The sequence below is a fragment of the Barbus barbus genome (assembly GCF_936440315.1).
Source record: "Barbus barbus genome assembly, chromosome: 39".
Classification (NCBI taxonomy): Eukaryota; Metazoa; Chordata; class Actinopteri; order Cypriniformes; family Cyprinidae; genus Barbus; species Barbus barbus.
This window is the reverse complement of record NC_136717.1, coordinates 25,232,797-25,245,344: the sequence shown is the minus strand read 5'-3', so window position 1 is coordinate 25,245,344 and position 12,548 is coordinate 25,232,797. Positions and strand designations below refer to the sequence as shown.

Here is a 12,548-nt window from a genome sequence, read left to right as displayed (position 1 = left end):
ATGCTCTCCAGGTATGTCTGATAACACATTACAGATCATTAATGTTCTTCAGGTATGTCTGATAACACATTACAGATCATTAATGCTCTCCAGGTATGTCTGATAACACATTACAGATCATTAATGTTCTTCAGGTATGTCTGATAACACATTACAGGCAGGATAAATCAAAAGAGAAGGAACACATTACCAACAAAGCCTCGTTTTAAAAGGGTTTAGTGTAAACAGACTCATCAGTCAGTGGTTATGTTTCTTAGTGCACACTTGCATACATATAAATAAATCTTTTAAGATGTTAAAAGTTCAAGTGAAGCATAACTTTATGAATCAGCCCACTGCTATGTGCGTCAAGTTCGTGAAGTAACACACAGTTCAGGGTGTGTGTGTGTGTGTGTGTGTGTGTGTGACACTCCTCTTCCTCTGTAATTTGGTTGATATTCCAGCCTGTTGTCTGAAGCTCGCACACAGTTTGGGAATCTGCTGGAAAACTCAGGTAGGAGCGTTTTTAAACAACCTCGTGTGTTAAAGCGTGTGTGTGAGAAACTGATTTTGATTATTGAGCCCAAAATACGTTTATATTGAATCGAGTTCATTCTGCTATTGATCTCATTCTCAACAGTTGGATTCAAAGTTAGAAAACTCCGCTAAATATTAATAAGAAGTAGGTTTGTTGTGTGGAAAAGTGTTTTCAGATAGCTGCCAGTTCTACAAATACTTCAAATCAATAAATGCATTCTTTGTAATATTTAAAACTGACACAATATATGACAAAACCTCCGAAAGAAAGCACTACTTTATATTTATTTATATATTTTCTGCTTATTTAATATTTACGTTTAACGTGTATGTTATATCTATTTAATATTCACGGATTCAATACATGTATAATATTTACCTGGGAGTTATAATGTGACCCTGGAGCACAAAAGCAGTCATCAGTAGCAACAGCCAACTGTATGGGTCAAAATTAATGATTTTTCTTTTATGCCAAAAATCATTAGGATATTAAGTAAAGATCATGTTCTATGAAGATATTTAGTAAATTTCCTACTGTAAATATATCAAAACTTAATTTTTGATTAGTAATATGCATTGCTAAGAACTTCATTTGGACAACTTTAAAGGCGATTTTCTCAATATTTAGATTTTTTTGCACCCTCAGATTCCAGATTTTCAAATAGATGTATCTCAGACAAATATTGTCCGATCCTAACAAACCATACATCAATCGAAAGATTATTTATTCAGCTTTCAGATTATGTATAGATCTCAATTTCAGAAAATTGACCCTTATGACTGGTTGTGTGCTCCAGGGTCACAAATGTGCATTATAAACATGTAAATGGAACAAATGTTCCTCGTCGATAATTATGCAATTTTTGCATGATTGATATGATTGATTTTCTCTTAATTATTTGATGCACGTTCTCTCTCTCACACACACACACACACACACACACACAAAGCAATGTTGCAGAACCTATCAGATTCATATTATTTGGTGTGTTACTGCTCTATAGATCGTGATATTCATTCTCCATTGTGTTAGTGTTCAAAATATTGGTATTATGCATTTATTGTACTTTTCCAGGGTACCCGCGGGGTCTTAAAAGCATTGAAAAAGTCTTACATTTGATAATCTCAAATTAAGGCCTTAATAGCCTTGAATTTGGTATACAAAGTCTTGGATTTCGTTACAAACAGGGCCGGCGCTAGCCATTTGGGTGCCCTAAGCACAAACGCTTGGCGGTGCCCCCCCCCCCCCCCCCCACCACCACCAAAGAAATAACTACCATTCAGAATTTCTTAGTTAGGTTCTCTTTACTTCCAAAATAACTGCTGCAAATAAATAATTGGAACAGAACAATGTAAACACAGAAAGTTAAAAGTGCAAAAAAAGTTTAAAGTGCAAATAACCCCAGGTGAAAAACAAGTGTACTTCCATAATGTACTTAAAGTGCTCTATTTTCGCGCACTAATTTTGTACTTAATACACTAAAAATAATCCTTTAGTACTCCTTAAGATAAACTTAAGATCATCTAAGTGTGCTCAACTGTGCTATTTTGAGACACCATGAATATGAACTAAAATGCACTTTTAGCATACCATCTTTGTATTTAAAAAATTTATTTAGCTACCACTTGTAGTACACTTGAACCCATCTTTCATACACTAGTACACTCAAGTGTACTACAAGTGGTAGCTAAATACATTTTTTAAATACAAAGATAGTATGTTAAAAGTGCATTTTAGTTCATATTCATGGTGTCTCAAAATAGCACAATTGAGCACACTTAGATGATCTTAAGTTTATCTTAAGGAGTACTAAAGGATACTTTTTAGTATATTAAGTACAAAATTAGTGCGCGAAAATAGAGCACTTTAAGTGCATTATGGAAGTGTACTTGTTTTTCTCCTGGGACGGTATAAGTGTATGAATTTTATGAAGTATGAATTTTAAAGTGCACATTTTAAACTGCAAATAACCATACATAACTGCACAGTAGAATTTACTCAACAGAGGGACTACATCTCTATAAAGAGACCATTCTGCTATTCTATAGAACTATATTAAACATTTTCACTACCATCAGTTGTCAGAGGCCCTACAGAGGCACACGCCTACATTTCCTAGCTGCAAAATCAGCTATCAGGTCATCATATGACAGTTTCTGAGCCACGTCCCCATTGATGCTGATGACAGCCAGACCACTTAAACGTTCCTGCCCCATTGATGAACGCAGGTACGTTTTGATGAGTTTCAGCTTTGAAAAAAAAATTTTGTATAATTATTTTGTATATATAATTTCTATATACAAAATAATTATACACAGTACACGCACATATATCATGTAGACACAAACTTTTATTTTGGATGCGATTAATCGAGATTAATCTTTTCCCAGCCCTAATAATTTGACAACTCTGTGAATATGAAAATATACAAACACTGAGATTGTGTGTTTTTTTTTTTCTAATTTCAGTTTCACCAACAGATGTCGCCCTTGGCCGAACCTCTTGAAAATGACCGCATAGAACAACGAAAAAACTTTATCTAAGCGGTCTAATTTGGCAAAATCACATCACGTTCAGTTGCAGGGTTTTTCTAAAGTTCACCTTACCAAGAGGCAGATAGGCATTATATTGAAGCGAAGAAATTACAATAGGGAACGTTCTGCACTAATAGCTATATGCACACACATCTGTAACGTATAGCCTACCTAGGGGGAAAATTAGCTTTATTTGTCATTCAAATATGACGATGAGGACCCCAACGATTGGCCTTCCTTTCCTTCTCAAACAAACTGCATCTTTAACAGCCCAAGTTTCAAAATTTCCCGGGGGAGAAACCCCCGGACCCCGTTAAAATAAAAGACTCAACATGCAGGGCTAAAGCCCCGGATCTTTTGCACTAGCGACGCGGACGCGCCGACGCCCCTGGACATGCATACTACACGCACAAAACTAACATTTTTATTTAAAACATTGTCTTACCAGCAAGCGACGCGCCAGCATCATCCCGCTGTCTCTTCTTTTTTCTTTTTTCCGCCCCCGACTCTTGGTGCCTTTTCGAGGCCATGTCTGAGGTCGGTGTCGGCCAAATTTGAAATTGATTGAAGCATAATTGAACAGACCACTGGGAGGTGGGGAAGGGGGGGCACCAGAGGGAGACTGGCACAGAGATTCACCTTTTTCTCGACTAATTTGGTCTAGGCCTATATTACTTTTGTATATTAACATGCTAGAAATATTTTATTTGTTATTTATACTAGTAGCCTATATTGTGATGATATTTTCACGACCCAGATTTTTTGGTGCCCCCCCAAGCACTTGGTGCCCTACGCGCAGTGCGTGATGTGCGTGTGCGGAGCGCCGGCCCTGAAGGTCTTTTTTTTCCCCTTTCCTAGGATTAAGTTCATACCGTAACAAAATTAGCTGTTACTAATGTAGGCTAATTAAAAATTCATGCAGCGTAACGTTGAGTGCACCTCACGCTCCACGTCATAGCAGAAAGCGTGCGCACCCGTTACTGTGCAGGGCTCGCAAAATCGCTAGCTCGACGTCCCGGGGCTATTGCGTTTTCCAGTCGGGCTACCAAAATGTATCACTGCCCTGTCTTAAATACAGGGCTCCCACGCAGTGCTCTCTCTAAGCGGAGCGCACGCGCGACCGCGCTCTTCTTCCACCGCGGCCGCGCATTTGATTGAATGCCGCCAGTAAAAGGGAAAGAATAGCAATGCTCGGGCAAACCGATATAGAGCTGATGTCACGACCGAGTTAGAACCGGTTTCATAGAAAGAGAACGATGCACCAAATGAGTCGCTGTAGAAACTGAATACTTCAATGGTTGCAGGGCACTCAACACGAGAGACAACACAAACGCAACGTCATGTGAAATAAAAGGTCCTCGTGTATTAAAGAAGAGTGGCTTGATTAAGAGCTGGAAACAACGGAGGATGGGCAAAGAACGGTAACAAAACTCTGAAACATGTTCAGTCACACACAAGAGTATTGTACAAACTGTACTTCATAACGATGTTTAGACAGCTATAGAGGAATTCATATGTTCACGGTTTTTATATTTAATTTACAGATCTCAGCTTAAGTTTTGCTTCAGTTTCTATTCTATTCTATTCTATTCTATTCTATCAGTTTAAATAGTTTGTTTTGATAATATATTATGTTAGGGCTATATTATAGACTCAAAAACAAGGTCAATTATTTATCAGGTGTTTGACTTTGAGTCTCTTGCTCATCAAGGCTGTATTCATTTAAAAAATACAGATAAAACAGTGATATAGTGAAATATTGCAATTGGTTTCCTATTTTAATACCTATACTTTAAAATAGTATTTATTCCTGTGATCAAAGCTGATTTTTCAGCATCATTCCTCCAGTCTTCAGTGTCCCATGATCCTTCAGAAATCATTATAATATACTGATTTATTATCAGCCTTGAAACTTGTGCTGCTTCATATTTCTTTGGAACCTGTTTCTTTTTTCTTTGATTCTTTGATTAATAAAAAGTTTAAAAGAACAGCATTTATTCAAAATAGAAATATTTTCTAACAACAGAAGTCTTTACTATCAATTTTATCCATTTAACACATCCTTGCTGAATAAAGCTTATTTAACTTTCTTTAAACTTTTTTTAAAGTATCTTTAAAAAAGAAAGAAAAATTTCTGACCCCAAAATTTTGAATAGTTAATATTGTAACACAAAATCTCTATTTTGACTAAACACTGTTCTTTTTCACTTTTTTATTTTTTAAAAATATCACAGGTCCCAAAAATTACAGTATAAAAAAATAAATAAAAAAGCAGTACAACAAAAAAATCAGCATATTAGAATTATTTCTAAAGGATCATGTGATACTGAAAATACTGCTTTGCTTGACAGGAATTAATTACATTTTAAAGTATATTAAAATAGAAAACAATTATTTTAAATTGAAATAATATTTCACAATATTATATAATGGGATATTTCATATTTCGTAATATTATATAAAATGGGAAAGTGTCGGTCTAATCCGCTGTGGCCAAGGAATCCGAATTACGTTTGGGTCAAGCCTGTGCCAGGAAATGACCGCGAGGCCTATTGCAACCAAGAGCTGCGAAGGCATTATTTGTTTATTACAAATCAAATGTGTGTTACGCTGTTGCGTATGTATTAAATATAACTGATAATTTAAATAAAATGTTTTATTTAATTCAAGTAGCCTACTTGTACATAATTATTTTCTAGGGTTCGAAATTTATACAGATTTGACATTTTCCCCTCATACTTCTGTCGGAATGGGTACGAAGTTGGCATTGAATTTCATTTGAAATGGTATTAAAAAGGTCTTAAAAAGCCTTGAATTTAATTTGGAGGATCCTGGGGGTACCCTGTTTTCTCATGTCCTCAGATGTACACAAACATTACTGGCCTGCTCTTTAACAGTGGAGATATGAATATAAGACACGTGCATGCATTCACACATGATGATGGTTTGAGATCCCTCATGCCTGCACATGTGTTCAGCCCATAATCACTCTTTTCATGCTACATTCATTTATATTCTGAGTTATGATCTCATTTTACACAGAACAGCTCATGTTTTCCTGGAGAGTTGAGGCCATGACGTTTATGAGCACTTAGCCCTTTTATTTGAATATTGTTGGAGAGGTCTGATATCATTTTATTTGACTAGAACAACTGAGCAAACTGAAATGACCCTTTGAAATGTCTGACTGCTGTTTTATTCAGACGCTTGTTTTGCCTTTTACTTCCAGACATTGTCCTTTTAACAAAAGGCTCATTGGGTCTGTTTGACTCTCCATTGTCCTGTAGCTCCTGGTGGTCTCGGTGTGTTTTTATGTTGGGGTCTCAGACGTCTCCAGGGTGTTTACCGTCTGTAGTTTGTAGTTCAGACGGATGAAGTGGGTTTTTATGGAAATATATATGTGGTCATGCCTGTAGATGTAGATCTAGCACACCTGGACGTTTTGCTGAGGTTGACAGGATGGACTTGTTTCCTTTTAAAGCTATGCTACTCCAGAGTTAATTGTATTTTCTCTGTTCTTCACAGTTTCTCATCATGCCATACTGGGGTGGAGGAAACAAATGTGGCGCCTGCCGCGGGACGGTGTACCACGCTGAAGAGGTCCAGTGTGACGGCAGGAGTTTTCACAAGTGCTGCTTCCTCTGCAGTAAGTAAAATATAAAAGCACTTTACTGTTCAGGTAAATCTCATGATATAGGGCCAGGCCACATTTCACCCCAAAATCAAAGGAAAAAATAAAGCAATTGTGTTTTGCGTTGCATAAACAGAACCTTTATTTTTGTGACGATTAAGCATGTTTTCCCTCCAAAGTTTTATTTTATAATCTTATTTTATTTGTAATGGCCATTTTTCAGTGGTGATTCACATTACTGCAAAAATAAATAAAATATATTATAAATAAATCAGCAAACATGAACTTTAATAGGTATAAAGGATTATATAAATGATGCTTCTTTATTTTATTTTATAATTGTATTTTTTAATTTGATTAGATTATTTAATTTTATTTGTAATGGCCATTAGTTTTGGTGGTGATTCTCATTACTTCAATAAATAAATTAATGAATGAATACATTTTAAGTTCACCAAACATATACTTAAGGGTTATAAAAAACACAAAAAGTAACAAATTACTATATAAATGCTGTTGCAAAAGTGCAATGCTTAAAATCCTTTAAATGTGCTTTTTGTTTTGTTAAGGCAAAAAAAGGGGGGGGGTTTGTAATTTTAATTTGCATATGAACTGGACAGATTTGGTGACAGCATTTTTTATTAAAATAAAAATAAGCTCAAATTTAAATATTAAAACTTATATTTCTCAATATTCAGCCATATTTTTCTGACTTCATTTGTCCAAACACCAGTGCTGTGTTTTAGTGAGATCTCACTACGGCTGAATGCACATGCTTCACATTAACGCTTTGCAACACCAAAACGACAAAAACAATGCGGCCCACATGAGTGGTGTATATTTGCCATGGGCCACAAAAGCCATTCTGTTCAGAACGAGACGATGATGCGTTAATGAGCGCTGAAACCATTTCCTCTATGACTAATGACTAAAGTTTGTAATCGACTCTGGCTGTTTCGAGGATCTTACTGGTCAAATGTGGACAGTCACCTGACATTTATAATGAGAATGATGGAGTTCAGGGATGTTTTGTTGAGCTGAATGAATAGTAAAGGGCATTGACCATCCTGCTGTGGAATCATGTTTGTCTCTCCCGTACCAGCTGACAAAACAGTCAAAATCACATGGTATTGCATTCTAGCGTCTAATCATGGGGTTAAAATGATAGATTATTAGTAGTGGCATGACTATTATTATTACTCATACTTTGAGTTAAAGGTTTGTTTAAGTCTCTAACTTCAAGAGATATATATTATTTCCTTTTGTAAGCTGCATAACAACATACTAAAATCCATTTAAAACTTGTTGCATTGAGTTGTGCATGGGGAAAGCAGCAAAAAAATCTGTGTTTTGTCTCCTCCAGTGGTCTGTAGGAAGGGGTTAGACAGCACCACACTGGCCATCCATGACCAGGAAATCTACTGCAAGTCCTGCTACGGTAAAAAGTACGGGCCGAAAGGATACGGCTACGGTCAGGGAGCAGGAACGCTCAACATGGACCGCGGTGAGAGACTGGGCATCAAACCAGAAGAGTGAGCGTTTGCACTTATTGTTTTTCAAAAAGAAGTTCATATGGTGAATATTCTATATTGTACACTGTAACTATATTATAATGTAGTCAGTGTTAAATAATGAATGGTATGCACATAATTTATTGCATGTGTGTCATCGTGGTTTGGTACATATACTACTTATAAAAGGCTGCATTTATTTGGACAAAAAAAAAAAATATAAATTTTCTAAATATTATTTTAATTTGAAATAACTGTTTTCTAATTGAATAGATTTTAAAATGTAATTTATTTCTGTGATCAAAGCTGTATTTTCAGCATCATTACTCCAGTCTTCAGTGTCACATGATCCTTCAGAAATCATTCTAATATGCTGCTCAAGAAACATTTCAGATTATTAGCAATGTTGAAAACCGCTTCATATTTTAGTGGAAACCATGACACTTTTGATGAATTCTTTGATGAATAGAAAGTTCAAAAGAACAGCATTTTTTTTGGAATAGAAATCTTTTGTAACCTTTATTTTCTTCTTTATTTCCTAAATCTTGCTGACCCCAAACTTTTGAATGGTTGTGTATCACAGTTTGCACAACTGTTTTCAACATTGATAATAATCAGAAATGTTTCTTGAGCAGCAAATCAGCATATTAGAATGATTTCTGAAGGATCTGGAGTAATGAAGCTAAAAATTCAGCTTTGCATCACAGGAATAAATGACATTTTAACATGTACTACAATAGAAAACTGTTCTTTTAAATTCTAATAATTTTTCATAATTTAACTGCATTTTTATTCAATAAATGCAGCTTTGCTGAGCAGAAGACACTTCTTTCAAAAACATTTAAAAAATCATAATTATTCCTTTTGGCCAGAAGTGTATTATTGTACGATTTCTAGAGGATTTTGTAAAGTCATTTTGTTGTGGAAGCAAATCCGTCCTCGGGTGTGTTCAGGCTCGCCGTCAGGTGATTATTGTTATGAAAGAATCTTTTATGTAAGCAGAGCTCCTGTACAGACCCAGGCGCCCTCTTCATACTCACCCGACACAAAGCGGCTCATTCAGGGCCCCTCGTTAGGCTGCGCTCCAGAAAACAGCATCTGACCTCTCTGTCTCCTACCAGAACCCAAACTCACCGACCCACCACCAACCCAAACCCGTCCAAGTTTGCGCAGAAGTTCGGCGGCTCGGAGAAGTGTGCGCGCTGTGGAGAGTCTGTGTACGCCGCTGAGAAAGTGATGAGCGCTGGGAAGGTGAGCCGATCAGACCTGGACATTATACACATTTTACTTTCTTCATGCACATACAAGCATCATCAGTGCATGTTAATGTAGTACATTGTTACAGCAATAATAACAAACAGATTCCAATCACACAGACACTCCAAGAAATGATTTCAAATATTTAGAGAATTAAGAAACATGTTTATTAAGGTTTCTTGATACTTGTTGATCTTGATCAGGGGTTTTCAACCACAGGCCCAAGGATTTAATATAATTGATCTAATATAATAATAATAAAAACTTAATTAAAACAACACAACATGAACTGTAGTTAATTAATGTATCTGTCATCACTCCCAGTTTTTGTTAATAATATATTAAAGTATATATATATATATATATATATATATATATATATATATATATATATAATAAAATTATCATAATATTCTATTAACGTTTAACTATAATATATCAGAGTTATTATTGTTAACTAAAACAATAAAAAAAATTATAATTTAATGAAAATAGAAAAGTAAAAAAATTCAGCTTGTGGCCAAGGAAATATTTTGAATTAACTATTAAAATAATAATTAAAAATAAATAAACTATCTCCCTCTCCCCTTCTTTCTCTCTCTCTATATATAGTAAAATACATAACTTTTATTTGGGGTAAATTTAAATAAATATAATAAATTATAATGCAATTATGAATTAGTTAACATTGATGGTTATTTAATGTGTTTATATTTTTAAATTTCAATTTGTGTATTTTATTTCAAGTAATGGATTTTGTCAAATGTTTCTAATTAATAAGATTGATATTCAACTAATAAATATAATATTATTAGGTGTGTTATGCATAACTGATCAGATGGGAATCATAAAAAACATATTTTGTTTTACTTCATTTCAGCTTGTTGAAATGAAATTTGTCTCATTTTTGTTTAGATTAACTTAAAGTATTACAATAACAACTAATAAATAAAAATAAATAAACAAACTCTCTCTCTCTATATATATATATATATATTTAAAAAAATATATTTTTAAATATCAATTTATGTAATTTAATACTTTATAATTTAATTTGTGTATTTATCTATCTATATATAGTTTTGTTTTTACATTTTATAAATATTTAAAAATGTAAATTTTTGTATTTTGTTTCAATTAATGGATTGGATTTTTTTAAAATGGTTTTAGTTAATGATAATAACCCTGACATGTATTCAACTAATACAAATAATATTATTACATATGCGTTATGCATAACTGATGAGATTGGGATCATGATTTCTCATTCTATTGAGATCACACACGCACAATGACATCACCTGTATTACTCACTCTGAAGTCACCGGGTCAGAAGTGTAACACATTTATACAAACATCACCGGGTTCAGAAGTTCACCAAGTTTACAGTGACTCAACTGACACTTTCTTTATGTCCTCATGAGAGCTTGCAGATGCTTGGACAGATCTACTGCCAAAAAACCTCTTCAGCAGATCCGAGTGTGAAGCGTCTCGTCCTGTTTCTGTCTTTCTCGGTTTAATCACCACGAAGTCATGAGCGCTTGATGTCAGCTGGTTATACTCATCTTTTCTTTGTCTGAGTTTCATGACAGCATGTTTTTCTTCTCGTGTCGGTCTTGCAGCCGTGGCATAAGAACTGCTTTCGCTGTGCCAAATGTGGAAAGAGCTTGGAGTCGACCACTCAGACGGAGAAAGACGGAGAAATCTACTGCAAAGGTCTGATTTCTGTAGTTTAACTGGGTTTGACAATCCTGATTTAAATGGTAATATACAACATTGAAGTGATGGTTCACCCAAAAATTTAAATTTGCTGTTAATTTACTCCTCCCTCAGTCCAAAGATGACCACAGTTTCAGCTAAAATCATCTTTACTGCTCTACTGAAGAAAAAAAGTCACCCGCTTCTTGGGCGGTGATAAATTAAAAACTAATTTACATTTTTGGGGGGCAAAATGTCCCTGTAAAATAAAGAATAAACTGGAATATTCCATAAAGCATCATGATCAGCCTCTCAAGCTTGTGGTTTTGAGCCCACATTGTTTGTTTATTTATTTGTCATATACATACAGGACGTTTCTCTGATAACACGGAGCAACATCAAAACCACAAGCGGAATAACTAGATTAACCAGACACTCTTGAATGATTACGATCAAGGGTTAATGTTTAAAACATCTGAACTCTTTGAGCAATGACAGTGAAAGCTCATCACTTTTGAATATAAACCTCATCTATGACATGTCGCTCACTAATTATCTACATTTGTGCTTAATTTCGTCTTTGTTTCTGTTTTTCAGCATGTTATGCAAAGAACTTCGGACCCAAAGGATTTGGATACGGTCAGGGAGCAGGAGCTCTGGTTCATGCTCAATGATAGTCAGCATTTCTTTACTTTTATAATACAGTCATTTCAAAAGAAGAAAAGGACCATTGAGTGTTGTATTTTCATGATAATTAAGCACATTTACCCCCGGTTTCACAGACAAGGCTTAAGCCTAGACCTAGACTAAAATGTAAGTCTGAGCTGTTTCAGATGAAATAAACTTGCTCTGATTGATCTTAAAATATATCAGTGCCTTTGTTTTGTCTCAAGATGCACACCAGTAATGTTTTTTTTCTAAGCATGTTTATAAAAATGACTTAAATGTCCTAATTGAACTATGGCCTAATCCTGGCTTAGTCTAAGCCCTGTCTGTGAAACCGGACCTTAGTCTCTAATTCTCATTTCTCAAGTACTGGGAAAATGTCACAATCCAATTTTCAAAAGAAAGAAGTAATTATTAAAGCAATACGCCCCAAGAAGCTGTTGTTTACAGTGAATTTATAAGAGCTAAGGGGCGTCTACAACCCCCTTAAGCTGTTGTAAATTCACTGTAAACCATGGCTTCACGGGGCTTATTGCTTTTATAAAACGGTTATTCCATATAAGTAGTAAGGTTTAAGAAAATAAAACAGAGCAAATAAAGTGTAATGATATTAATAAAATCATTATTCTTCCACCAAACAATGTAGTTCCTCAGAAATGGTTGTGGTTCCAACAAAGTGGTAGCCGAGCAACACACAAATGTAAACAAAGGTGTATGTTGAGTAATTTACAACA

The 12,548-nt window shown here is 34.9% G+C and overlaps 1 protein-coding gene across 1 annotated transcript; it reads left to right on the top strand.

Annotated features, from left to right (window-relative positions):
- The first annotated feature begins 373 nt into the window (after window positions 1-373).
- On the top strand, window positions 374-12,449 carry LOC306858813 (cysteine and glycine-rich protein 2). The gene is made up of 7 exons (XM_079399560.1): window positions 374-493; window positions 6,577-6,697; window positions 8,046-8,214; window positions 9,315-9,444; window positions 11,073-11,166; window positions 11,746-11,921; window positions 12,160-12,449. The coding sequence occupies exons 2-6, from the start codon at window positions 6,586-6,588 to the stop codon at window positions 11,820-11,822; spliced, it is 582 nt and encodes a 193-aa protein (XP_079255686.1). The 5' UTR covers window positions 374-493; window positions 6,577-6,585; the 3' UTR covers window positions 11,823-11,921; window positions 12,160-12,449.
- The last annotated feature ends 99 nt before the right edge of the window (window positions 12,450-12,548 follow it).